Source organism: Sinocyclocheilus anshuiensis, unplaced genomic scaffold, assembly GCF_001515605.1.
Source record: "Sinocyclocheilus anshuiensis isolate Anshui unplaced genomic scaffold, SAMN03320099.WGS_v1.1 scaffold914, whole genome shotgun sequence".
NCBI classification, from domain to species: Eukaryota; Metazoa; Chordata; class Actinopteri; order Cypriniformes; family Cyprinidae; genus Sinocyclocheilus; species Sinocyclocheilus anshuiensis.
This window is the reverse complement of record NW_015539870.1, coordinates 2,048,951-2,062,272: the sequence shown is the minus strand read 5'-3', so window position 1 is coordinate 2,062,272 and position 13,322 is coordinate 2,048,951. Positions and strand designations below refer to the sequence as shown.

At 37.3% G+C, this 13,322-nt stretch overlaps 1 protein-coding gene and 1 pseudogene across 1 annotated transcript; both read left to right on the top strand.

Annotated features, from left to right (window-relative positions):
- Positions 1-789: 789 nt before the first annotated feature.
- Positions 790-2,535, top strand: LOC107685161 (G-protein coupled receptor 4-like; annotated as a pseudogene).
- Positions 2,536-8,888: 6,353 nt separating this feature from the next.
- LOC107685184 (DNA-directed RNA polymerase I subunit RPA34-like) lies at positions 8,889-10,936 on the top strand. Its single transcript, XM_016481695.1, has 3 exons — positions 8,889-9,088; positions 9,192-9,321; positions 10,099-10,936. Exons 1-3 carry the CDS (start codon positions 9,034-9,036, stop codon positions 10,778-10,780), a joined length of 867 nt encoding a protein of 288 aa, XP_016337181.1. The 5' UTR covers positions 8,889-9,033; the 3' UTR covers positions 10,781-10,936.
- The last annotated feature ends 2,386 nt before the right edge of the window (positions 10,937-13,322 follow it).

The following is a 13,322-nucleotide window of genomic DNA, read 5'->3' as shown; positions in this document are numbered from 1 at the left end:
TGTGTGTGTGTGTGTGTGTGTGTGTGTGTGTGTGTGTGTTAGTCAAACCTCTTTTTTAGGGAATACTGTATGAATCTGAAAGGTTGTTATAAAAGTGGCTTGCGTGTGCAAGGAGCATGTAGGTCACCTGTCAAGCCATAATGTTCTGCTCTGTTTATTTTATATCATATTTCCTCATTCTAGAAGGTATATAATCTGCTTGATCTAACCTCCTTTATACCTAGATCTGCACAAACACCTGTTCAGAAAAAAAAATTCCTCCTAGAGATTCTGTACCAGCAGATACAAACCTTGAAGAACAGGATGGAGCTTTGTAATGAATGTTAATTCAGTTGAACTCCAAACAAACAGATGCTAATGCGAGGATGACCAAGGTTAGGGGTGGGAATAGGAAAACATACACTTATTGTATCACAGTGCAAACAGATACACAGCACTGCTCAGGAAAGGACATTTCTCAACAATAACAAAAACCACAAACATTGTAGCGATCATAAATAATGAGTCATATGACTCCCAAACCTCAAAATTTTTATTTTTTCTATTTTGCAGATGGATGTTGTTGAACAGACCAAAGAAGATTAGTCATTGTGGCCCTTCAGAGATGGAAGTGACTGTTTCATACTGCTAAAAAAACCTTGACCCCACCTGAAACCACTCCAAGGTGATCGTTTAATGAGGATTAATGGCATGTTCTCTTGTGGACACATCTTTGACCTCTGAGCTCTCCGAGAGGTTAAAACACTAGCCATGAAATGTGGTAGAGACATGTGACACGTCAGGCCCACCATGCTAGACCGTAGTGGGCTACAGTGTTACAGTCACGATACGATACAATACTTTCTAGTCTTATTTTTAAACATGGCTTGAGTTGGGACCATAGAATCCTCAGCCAATTTCGATGATTATATAAGTCTCTGAGGAAGCGAAGAGACCATGTGTAACATCTCAACCTCGTGCAATGTTGACTCGAACATAGACCAGTTCTTCCAGCCGGCGCTGTATATTATCGTCATCGTCCTTGGCTTTCCCACTAACTGCATGGCCCTGTGGGCCGCGTACATGCAGGTCAGACAGAAGAATGAGTTGGGGGTCTACCTGATGAACCTCTCGGTGGCTGACCTCTTGTATATAGCCACTTTGCCACTTTGGATTGACTATTTTGTCCACCACGACAACTGGATCCACGGTCAAGTGTCCTGCAAGATGTTTGGTTTCATCTTCTACACCAACATCTACGTCAGCATCGCCTTCCTCTGCTGCATATCTGTGAATCGTTACTTGGCGGTGGCTCATCCCCTGAAATTTGCTAAAGTCCGCAGGGTCAGAACAGCCTTGCTGGTCTGTGCCGTTGTGTGGGTAATTGAAATAGTGGCCAACTCTGCACCTCTCTTCCACGATGAGCTTTTCAAGGACCGCTTTAACCACACCTTCTGCTTCGAGAAGTATCCCATGCAGGATTGGGTGGCTGGGATGAACCTTTACCGCACTTTCCTCGGCTTCTTGGTGCCTTGGGGCGTGATGTTGGCTGCTTACAGAGGCATCCTGAGAGCCGTGCGCAGTAACGTCTCGACCGAACGCCAAGAGAAAGCCAAAATCAAGAGGCTGGCCCTCAGTTTGATCCTCATCGTCCTCCTCTGCTTCGCTCCCTACCACGTCCTCCTGCTTTGGCGCAGCATGCTTTTCCTCAGCAACCCCTGCGATTGTGGCGGCGAGGAAAACTTGTTTGGTGCTTATCATGTGACTCTAGCGCTCACCAGCCTCAACTGCGTGGCAGACCCCATCCTCTATTGCTTTGTCAATGAAGGGGCCCGTCATGATGTGGGCCGGGGCCTGGCCACTCTCTTCAGTCTCTTCGAGCGGGGCCAAAGCCCAGAGGCGCTCATGGGGGCATCCATCACCGTGGAGACGCCCCTGGCTATGAAGAAGCCCGATTTCTACAGTGAGGTCAAAACAAATGCCTATAAAACTGACATTGAAGTGCTCAAAGATGAGTGCCTTCAAATGACCATTCTCAGTGTTAAAAAGTGAAGTTAAATGTCGGTGTAACCTACAGCGGTCACCTAAAGTGTGTGGACACTTATGTGCACACTTAAAACTGAATTTTTATTGAAATTAGCAAAATATTAAACCAAGTGGCATGCGCAAAAGCTGCTGGATCTTTTGTTAAAAATAATTTCAGTTTTTGTGAGCCATTTTGTCAGTGACTTTTAAAGCCCAAAGTATACTTAGGTTTTGACGCGAACGCTAGCTACTTGTGTTTGATAGCATGCTCGAACACCGGCCCTCAACACATGCGCACTATGAAGTTTTGTCCTTGTCCAGTGTCTACGCTATTTCTCTCCAGAAGTTATGGCTGATAAAATTGTCTTTGTACTTGTTTAAACTGGAGTTGCGTGTATCTCTTAACCCCCTCACACAAGTGCTTGTCAACAAAAGCATCTTTTGTTGTTGCTGTCTCCAGTTAGTTTGTTTTTCTGTTTTGACTGTGAAACAACGGACTGAGGCATTGTCTCCACTTTGTGGACAAGCTAATTGCTGTAGAAAAATTCAAGGTGCATGTGCGAGCTGCACACTTACAGTATGTACGTGTTATGATGATGAAGCTACGTATCAAGTTGATTTTTAGTAGATGTATGTAGTTCTTCTTACTAACATTTAACAACCAGAAAAAGTCAGAATACTTTTTTATCTTAATTTTTAACAATATTTCTTGTTTTACCATTTAAAACACAACAAACTTGTTTTTCTTTGTTTTTTTTTGCTTGAAAACTGTGCTTGTGTTATCTGTATTATCTTTCTGTCTATCTAAAACAATGCCACTTGATTTGATTTTGTTATATAATGCATTCACATTCAGCATTTAAGTGCGGCTTAAAGGTATAGTTCACGTAAAAATGAAACTTCTGTCATCATTTACTCACCATCACGTTCCAAACCTGTATGACTTTCTTAGTAGAACTCGAAAGAAGATATTTTCTATAATGTCTCAGTGTTTTGTTTTGTTTTTGTCCAATAAATGAAAGTTCATGAGATCCAACGGGTTTTTTTGGACCCCATTGACATTACAAAAACAAAATTTCAGGAACGAAAACAATTTAAACATTCCGTATACTATCTTCTTTGGTGTTCCACTAAAGAAAACACACACACACACACACAGGTTTGGGACAGCATAATAGTGAATAAATAATGACAGAATTTTTAATTTTGAGTGACCAATCCCTTTTTAGTGTAATTACTTTTTGGGGCCGCTGTATATAAAGGTGCACTTTTTGATGATAACTATACCAACACCTATGTGTACCTCAAGTTTTACACAGAAACACTGTCTACGATAAAATCTTTAACTTGGAGATGAGAATTCATCAATACTGTCAGCGAAATGCTGATGTCAAAAATCACTTCTCCTTTTGTGACCATGGACCACAAAACCAGTCATAAGGGTCAATTTATTGAAATTGAGATTTATACATCATCTGAAAGCTGAATAAATAATAATAAGCGTTCCACTGATGTATGGTTTGTTAGGATAGGACAATATTTGGCTGAGATACAACTATTTGAAAATCTGGAATCTGATGGTGCAAAAAAATCAAAATATTGAGAAAATCGCCTTTAAATTTGTCCAAATTAAGTCCTTAGCAATGCACGGTAAGAAATGTACTAAATATCTTCATGGAACATGATCTTTAATTAATATCCTAATGATTTTTGGCATAAAAGAAAAATCAATCATTTTGACTCATACAATGTATTTTTGGCTATTGCTACAAATATGCCTGTGCTACTTATGACTGGTTTTGTGGTCCAGGGTTATTTTTTAATGTTTTATATGTACATGCCTGCCATCTACTATCCCTATTTTGACATTATTGCTCGTTTTAAGCAAGCCCAATTATTTATTTCCCCACTCTTGTCACAGTCAACACAAATACCGTCTGGGCTGTTTCAGGTGTCGTGTCTTAATATGCATCTTAATACATTGTATAAAGTCTTTAACAAGAGAAGCGTGTTTCTCTCAGCCGTCTCTTGTTTGACATACTTTCTGTTCGGTGGCCCACAGATACACAAAATGGAAACTGTTTTCCAAACAATAGGCTTTGCTATTGTTTACATTTTTTTCTTCATTAGTTCTCCAGTTGGCCTCTTTCAGCCTACCAAACTGTAAGTCCTGAATGTCAGCAGTGAGAAAGTGCAATGTAATGGATTCGCTGTTATGCCAAAATAAAATATATGATGTCGGTCGTTCTTCTGTTGTGTAGTTCTCAGCTCTTTTCTTCAGATACTTCTGATAAATTCTATATTTGGCAACAGATGTTGTGAAAGGAAGTGATAAAGTGATATAAAAAAGGCAACGTTTTATGACATCATGTGCAATCAAGTGCAATGGCGCTAAGTTTTACAACCTGAACTACATGAGTTTACACATGTGGCCATGTGGTTTGGTGGAAAAAAACTATACAGCATTAAGGAAAAATCACATATGTGTCAACATGGCCATTTACGTGAAGATGTGCTATCAACCAGCCACTGTAGAGAAGAATCAAGCTGCTTGTGAAGTGTGTCAGATTATTAATAGAGCGGAACACTAGCTGCCAGTAAAATGCTCAGGGGGGACTTCTGAGACTTTATCTCCAAAATATTGATGTATGCTAAGTTGGCTAATTCCTGCGTGTTGTACACAGGAAATCTCTCTGCACTAGGAATCTGTTTTTCTGTCGTTAGTGTTAAAAATGACAATTTAATGTTTTGTTGTTGTTTTATTTACTTGAAATATCAGTTTCAAAATCATTCTGATGGTACACTGACTTCTAATAAGGCGAATACATTCTCTTTCTTTCCAACACTCCCCCTAAACATCTGTTGGGGAATAAGTTTGATGAGTGGATACGAAATTCCGGCAGCAACAAACGCACGTGTAGCTATCTACTGTAATTACAAGTGATATATTTACAATAGTGAATTCCACTCACTTAACTGTAGGCTCCAAAGTCGCAAAAATATACAAAACTACGCATAGTTGCTTTAGGACAGGGGTGACAAACTCAATTCCTGGAGGGCCGGAGCCCCGCAGAGTTTTGTTCCAACCCTGCTCCAACACACATACCATTTTCGAATAAGCCTGAAGGACTTGATTAGTTGTATCAAGTGTGTTTGATTTGGGTTGAATCTAAACTCTGCAGGGCTCCGGCCCTCCAGGAATTGAGTTTGACACCCCTGCTTTAGGACATTACTCCTATAATGATAACACAGTAAGTAGTCTTAAATGCAATAAGCATCCTTAAATAAACAGAAGTGTAATAGTTTTCAGACGTTTATGTTCATATAAGAAAAAGAGTAACACGGGAGAATAAACCGGGTCTTTTCAAAAAAAGAAAAATATGCAAATTCATCTTTAAGCTGCATTGCCTGTGTTTATTTATAGATATGTTCAACAGCACGTGCCTTGCCAGCATTTACTTTTACATTTCAACATCTGTGTGACTGAAGTCAGGACTTCATGCTCCCTCATTCAACAGTGTACTGCAGCAGAACATTGTTTATGTCAAATATGTGTTTTATTAATCAATGTGATTAATAAACAACAAAAATGTAAATATTCATAACATAAATGTAATATATGCTTCTATGATGTAGGGAAATATTAAGGAAATTAATAATCAACAATTAACTATTTACAAGTTCTGCCTGACGCTCACATATCATGGAAAATCCATCAATGGTGGAAAAAGACACTGTCGCGGAAGAAGCCCTCACTACCATGTGATCAGTATCAAACACCTCATAGCCCTCCTGAGGTGAGGGGAGCGGGGTGGTTTGAGGACAGGAGGTGCAAGATGACCGCTGCAGGGTTCGTCTGCTGTCCTGCTGATGTCATGGCGTCTGCTGGGGGTCCTGGACGAGACAGAGGGTCAGTGAAATGATGCTTTCCCAGTTGACTGGACTACTGTGGGTCTAGAGGGATGGGGCAAGAGAGGCAGGATGTGGTTGAATTTCCCATGTTCCCATCCCCTAAGTTAATAACCCCTTGTAAGAGCAACACCAAAGATGGGGGAACAACTCAAGATGTGCTTGTGCTGATGGGAAGTAACCACAGACTAAGCACCTCGTCATCTGGCTGAACTTCACAGTTTAGATCATGTCAGAAAATTCCAGTTCTCACTGGATTCACTGTCCCAAATGTTCACTGGATTCAAGCCTGGACAACATTACATTGGCATTATTAACACGAAATGATTTATGTTAAATTAAATAATATATCAGTATATTTACAAGTATATATTAGTATAGTGTATATATTAATAATTACATGTATTAATATTCATGTATAATTGTAAAAAATAAATAAATATCCATAAATAGTGGCCTCTCCACACAATCAAAAATGAGAATCCTCATTATATTTTGTTTACATGCATTTTTGCTCAGTATTCCTTTATTTACTTTTCATGTGTGTTCTAAAATTAAACCAGGACAACATAATCTGTTCGGTCCCGCCAAAATACACACTACAACATCAACTCAATTTACAGATCTACCTCTCAGTCTTGACCCTCAGACTGTATGAACTCTACGACCTGCTCAGTGACCTGCTATGTATGATATTGTTGTAATCATCTTGTTCACTGGATCTCACTGGAGGAGGCTTTGAGTCTTCATGAGGAGCATCTCCAATTACAAACTGAATCTAGTGTGCTCTACTGCACTGGAGTGCTTTCCCACAGTACTGAACCTGAGATTAACTTGGTCAAATAAACGCAGAAGGGTAAAAGAATACCAAGCCCATTCCAACAAAATAGACTAATATTTCATTAATAATAATAATAATAATAATAACATTTCTAAGAAGAAATCACATGCATCTTACAGGCATCTTATATGCCAACTAAAATATGTCATTTAAAATGTAATATTTTATGTAGATCTTTTCTCTTTTTCAAAAATAAATGGATAAATAAATAAAATACTAGCCACATATTAAAGTCTATTGCTATTGAACATTCCCACCATTATTGTCAAGAGGGAAAAAAATCTACTTTTATAGATATTTTGTTTGGCCTTTTTAAGTATAATACACTGTATTTAAAAAAATATGTAATTTTACTGAATTTTTCTGTATTTTTTATTTTTTTTTTACCGTTTTTTTTCCATATTTTTGAAATTACAGAAGTAGACCTTAAAATAACAGGCCAAACCTGTAACTGAATAACCCTAAATTTACGTTTTTTTTTAAATTATTTTTGTTTAAATGTAATTCAATGTAATTGTTTAAATGTGTTGGTTCAAACACATTTGCATCAGAATGCACTTGTAGTTGCAGTCATTTTAATCACCTCTAAATTAATGCACTGCCTTCACTGAAGCACACACAGGCACACAGAAACAGGATCACAGAAACTGATTCCACTGCTTACATTGATGCTTTTCAATACTAATATTGCTTTGGATTGTATCATTTAAAGATGTTTAAGATTACATTTATATTTTATATTATATTATATTATATTATATTATATTATATTATATTATATTATATTATATTATATTATATTATATTATATTATATTATATTATATTATATTATATTATATTATATTATATTATATTATATTATATTATATTATATTATATTATATTATATTATATTATATTATATTATATTATATTATATTATATTATATTATATTATATTATATTATATTATATTATATTACATGATATTATGTTCGTTGTGGTGTTTCTGTGAAAAACTCGAAAAGATCATGTATAAGGGCTACACAGAAATGAGGCACGTTATGCACATTATATAGCAGGTTGCAAGTCTCAATTTAGAAGTTACAGTGTTTTTAAATGTCATGTTTGCTGGCAGTCATCGTCTGTGTCACTGTGTGAGCCACTACAGGGATCCTTTACATGTGAACCTTTTGTGAACTGTCAAGAAAGTTAATTGATTTGATAGATATTATGTCATATGAAATCTCACATTTCAAAAAGAGAGGTTAAGTTGTCTTTAAATGTGGTCACCTAAAAAGTAAGGTCAAATCAGATCAATTGTTTGTGCATTTGACTTTGAACTATTTTTATATTTGGATTCAATAGGAATTTGAATCCAAATGCCTTAGATGTTCAGTGTGATGTGTATTCAGTGATGTGACCAGATACCTTGATTGTCAAAGCCATAGGATGTCTGTGTGGTGAGCTTTTAAATTCTGTGTTATTTGCTTTACATTTCCATGTGTTCAAGTTGAACCTGAATAGAGTATAATTAAACCAGGAGATGGACTTCCATTGTACATTTAATCTATGTGATAAAATGTTTATGGTATGAAAATTACAGCAAATAATACTGGTTTTGGAAAGGTGAAATTACTCAGTATGCATCCTGCTATATTGACGACACATTGTGATACGATATTTAATGCCCATTCTGTAAAAATTGTGCACAAAAATGTGTAATATTTCAATGTTAAGTAATAAATGTGATTGAGCAGCATTATGATCTTTTTAATATTAAAATCACAGGAACAAACTCTATTGTAATTATGGAAAATGTACTGTATTTTTACAAGATGGATATTTTCCGTTATTTCACTATTGTTTTCTGGCGCCCCAGCTGCCGGAATATTTCCGGGGGGGTTTTTTTGTTTGTTTCTTTACAGTGTATAATGTCACAATGGGAACTTGCTAATGAACGGCCTATTCAGCATAATAAACAGTTTTAAATATTGATGTTTATTGCGAAGTTTAACTAAATTGGTTTAAGTTTCTTCACAAACCTGGCGTCTGTCCCATAGGGTCTGTCCATTGACAGTATTGCAGTATTGCCGGATAGAAAAGCTTTATAAGTGCGCCCTCTGCTGTCGTATATATGTAAACGACAGCTAGAAGTGCTTCCGGATCAAAGTTGATTCCCTTACATCCACATGTGATTCACATGTTTACATGGGCATTTATATTCGGAGTAAAATATTGGTGACACTGACATCGGAATACATTTATTACAGACTGTTATAGTAAAAGAGCGCCGATATGTCGGACAGTGAAGATGAAGCTTGTGAACGGACTTCGGCAGCAAAGAAGAGCGGTGGGTGCTAAGTAGCTAACACTGTTCAGTCTCTTCACTACATACAGTAAACTCAAATATGTCCAATGCCTAGAAAGTATCTAACTTTATTTTCTACCCCCAGTTTCAAAATACCAATGTCCGGGTGACTTTGTGCCCATGTCGTATGGTTCCTCTGTAAGCGCCTTATGGGACGAAGATGAAAAGAATGAATTATGGCTCATCAAAGCTCCAGCTCGTTTTGATCCTAAATGGTACAAAATACTCTGGAAATAGCTTATTGTTTTAAATAACATATTGGGATTAATGTACGGCCTTGCTAAAATGATTTCTGTCATAATTTGGGACCAATCCTGAGGAGGTCACACATAATAATAAATATTATTAATATTAAATTAATGTAATAAAAATGTTTATTGTTTAATACAATTAAATTGTATTTTTATGCAAGTAGTAGCAAGTGATATTTAATTATACTTAAAATAATAATAGAAATAGAAAATCTACAGGAGTTCTGTAAATTCCAGCAGTCCTGTACAATATCACTGTAATAATAATATATTTCTTAATAACAGAAAATCTATTAGTTGTCCTTTAAATCCCTTAAGAATTTTGGTTTGGTTTTTATTTATTTTTTAAAATATTGACAAGGATCCCATGGTCATGGAAAATCTGGAAATATTACCGTTTTGAAATATCAAAATTGTGATTGTCTTAAAAGTCACGGAACACTCTACTGTGAATATACATTTTTCTAGTCATGCTGTGCTCTGAAATATTGCTTTAGGTAGATATTGTTATTTGTAAATGTACATTTGTAGAATGAATGAAAACATGGCAACATTGTAATTTATGTCTGTCCATTGAGGGTAACTGCCTGTACGTTACTGGCTAAATGGTTTGAATGTATTAAATGTACTGCAAGAAATCATTGCTAAAATTAGAATGAAAAACAAAACCCTGTATTAAATATTGCATAAATGAAATTGTGGTTTATCAATTTAATAGTCATTGTTTTGTGTCCTTTGCAGCTTTGAAAAGCTCAAAGTTCCCTTATCAGGACTGGAAATGGTCCAGTCTTGTGGCACACCTCAGATCTACAGCGTCCTCAGTAGCAGGACAGCACCATCAGACCTCCATCTGCTCATTTCCAAAGGGAAGCCTTTTCTCTGTTCCTCTGGCTTCAGTGGTGTCCTCAAGATCTCAGAGAGCTACGGAAATTGCAGTGAGAATCAAGGTCCCGTTCCCATCCCGGCCACTCCAGCTCCATCCATCCCAGCTGGTCTGAAGCAACGTTTCCAGCCTTTTGGTAGTTCCATTGCAGCTCACAGGCAAGATGAAGTCACCGTAGTCTCTCCAACTGCTCCCAAGAGAACCAGTCAGGATCCGTTTGAGGGCGAGGAGCGGAAAAAGAAGAAAAAGAAAAAGAAAGACAAGAGGCAAGAGGACAGTGACACAGTTTTTATCAAGGAAGAACAGACACAGATTGACTGTGATCAGTTAGAGTTATCTGAGCTTATGGAGGAAGAACCAATGGAGGAAAGGAGGAGGAGGAAGAAGAAAAACGTGAAGAAAGAGAAGGAAAGACATAGTGAAGACATAAGTGATGCAAGTTTAATATCCAAAACAGAGCCACTGGATCCTTCTTATGATTACATTGACACACCAGGGAAGACCAAAAAGAAGAAAAAGAAAAGTAGTCGACACGAGTAGACTGTCATAAGAAATGCTTTATCAATTTGTCATGTTCACAAATGCTTACTGTAATATTTAACTGTCAAATATAATGGAGAAACTGTCTGTCATAAAGTAATTCAAGAGTTCTGTAAAGCATTCATAATTACCTTATGCATTGATTTATTCTTCTGCTTAAAACAAAAATATATATATTTTTTTTTTTTTTTGGTGTGTGTGTGTGTTTTACTGTCATTCAAGCAACTGCACATCACAGAGATGCTATTTTATGTAATAGACCTTAATCATGAAATTTTCACAACTCTTTGAACTGTTTAATTGAGTTTTTGTCTACTGAAAGTTTTTTTTTTCCCTTCCCAGAAAGACATCAGGTCAGCTGAACAATCGGTATGTTATTAAACAACAGTACAATCCATTGAACGCACTGCACTTTTGTCCCTCGCATCCTCGTTTTTATTCCCGTTAAAAAATTAAATATGGCGCTTCTCTAAGGTCTATACAGGTATTAAATGAAAATTCACATTCACCTTTATGTCGTTCCAAACTTGAATGATTTTATTCCGTGGAACACTAAATAATATATGTTTAGGATTTGACTTTCATTGTGAAGGCGTTTTTCAAAATATTTTCTTTTTGTGTTCTACAAAAAGAATGGCAATTTTAACTTTTAGCTGAACTTTCTCTAAACACTGCGTTTCTGCAGTACTTGCTGTTCGCCGGTAGGTGGCGTGAGATCTCCCTCTGCCGGAGAGAACGCTGAAGGGCCGCCGCTTGTTCTGCACTGAGGTATGGTCGTGTTTTCTAATAAGCACCGGCACGTTTACCGCCTGCAAATACGGTTTCTTGGCCCCTCCCACTGCGCAAATGCAGGTAAAGCTCAACATTCCAAGTCCAATGGGATCACACGAGAGGAATTTCACACAGGCGCTGCTTACATCTGCGTTGATCAGGTATTTACGCTGCACCTGCTGATACTCTCAGTGAGAACTTTTTGTGAATTAAACATGATATATATCATCACATTGTATATATATATATATATATATATATACGTGTGTGTGTGTGTGTGCGCGCGCGCAGTAAAGAACTTCAAATGCAATTATTATTTTATGTGGACCTGTTTCCAACACCCACACTTTGCACCGTTTGGCATTTATTTTCTGAGTTTGAGTCACAGAGACAAGTGATTTGTCACCACCTGTGATTTTATCACCGAGGCGGGGACGGTAATCACGTTTGTCTTGTTTTTTTTTCTTTCCCATATAAACTAATCAATAATATTTTTCCCGCGTTATGCCATAGGGGTTATGAGATGCTTGAACATTGCTGAGTGTCTGGTGAAGCAGATAAATAACTGAATGCAGTCTGAAGTTTGGAAGCAACGTGCCCAGACTGCAAAGCAAGGCACGGGGTCCTATGCACCCTAAACTGATGCAAACGATAAGGGTCGGGTGGGGGACGGGAAAGTGGGGTAGTGATTTTTTTTTTTTGAGCCAATCTCGTTTATGCACACCCTCCCCCTTTTCACTGCAGCAATTCTTGTCTCTCTCACTCTTCAGCGTGCTCCATGCGGCCTGCAGCATTTGGGGAGGGGGGTCGGGGGAGTTACCATAGCAACGCGGACTTGCCAAGGACTACGGAGCCGCGCGTGGCGTTCGGAATGGGTTTCGGCACACATCGATAGATACCTTCCCCAAATTAGAGACGACAGACAAAGCACCAGTGTCCACTTGAATACACAACAATTTCTTCACATCAAGACGCAGTAGTCAATATTTCTGCTTGATAAGTCCTATTGAAGTGTTTGTTTGGGATGAATTACTGCACCAGAAACTTGTTTGCATACTAATGCGTTGACATGACTCACTCACTTCAAAGCAGTCGATTCCAAAATGTGTCATTGAGCCTCCTCTGCAGCAGCAAGGAATTCAGGGAGCTTTTCAGTGCAGTTTCACCTTATAAGCCTCTCATTTACATTTCAATATAGATGGTGTCAGAAATATAGGATTGTTTATTTATTTATTTTGTGTTTGATTGTATTGATGAAGCCTGCAAAGAATGCAGTTGGATTTGGCTCCTGCATTGCATTAAAAAAAATAGAATAGAACAAGTGTGATTCTACTGTTGCAATGTGCACACCCAAATCAAGTCAGACATATGTTATAAAAGCAGCAGGTCTTTCAGCTGGTTGCCATGACAACCACAATGCCATTTTCCCCTCATTGTTTCCTTACCCACCTCTATAAACGTGTTCATATCATGAGAGCACTCAGTGACTCGGTGTCTGTCACTGACCAAGATGTGCTGCCTGAAATATTTTTTTTAATTTTATACAAAATAAATAAATTGATTAATTAATTAAAACAGCCTTTGAAAACAACTTTTGGATGGGATGATAAAGGCAATAGTGGAGATCGGCCAAACTCAACAGATGCCTGAGCTCATTGTGCCCTACAAATAAATATTTAAGTTGTGTGTTTATATATATATATATATATATATATATAATTAGTAATTATTATTATTACTTTCTTTGCTTTTATCAAGCATCTACTGCTAC

Coding starts and splice junctions, on each gene's coding strand:
- LOC107685184 (XM_016481695.1), top strand. CDS start 9,034: ATGTCGGACAGTGAAGATGAAGCTTGTGAACGGACTTCGGCAGCAAAG. Junction 9,089..9,191: donor TTCGGCAGCAAAGAAGAGCG/GTGGGTGCTAAG, acceptor TTCTACCCCCAG/TTTCAAAATACCAATGTCCG. Junction 9,322..10,098: donor GCTCGTTTTGATCCTAAATG/GTACAAAATACT, acceptor TGTCCTTTGCAG/CTTTGAAAAGCTCAAAGTTC.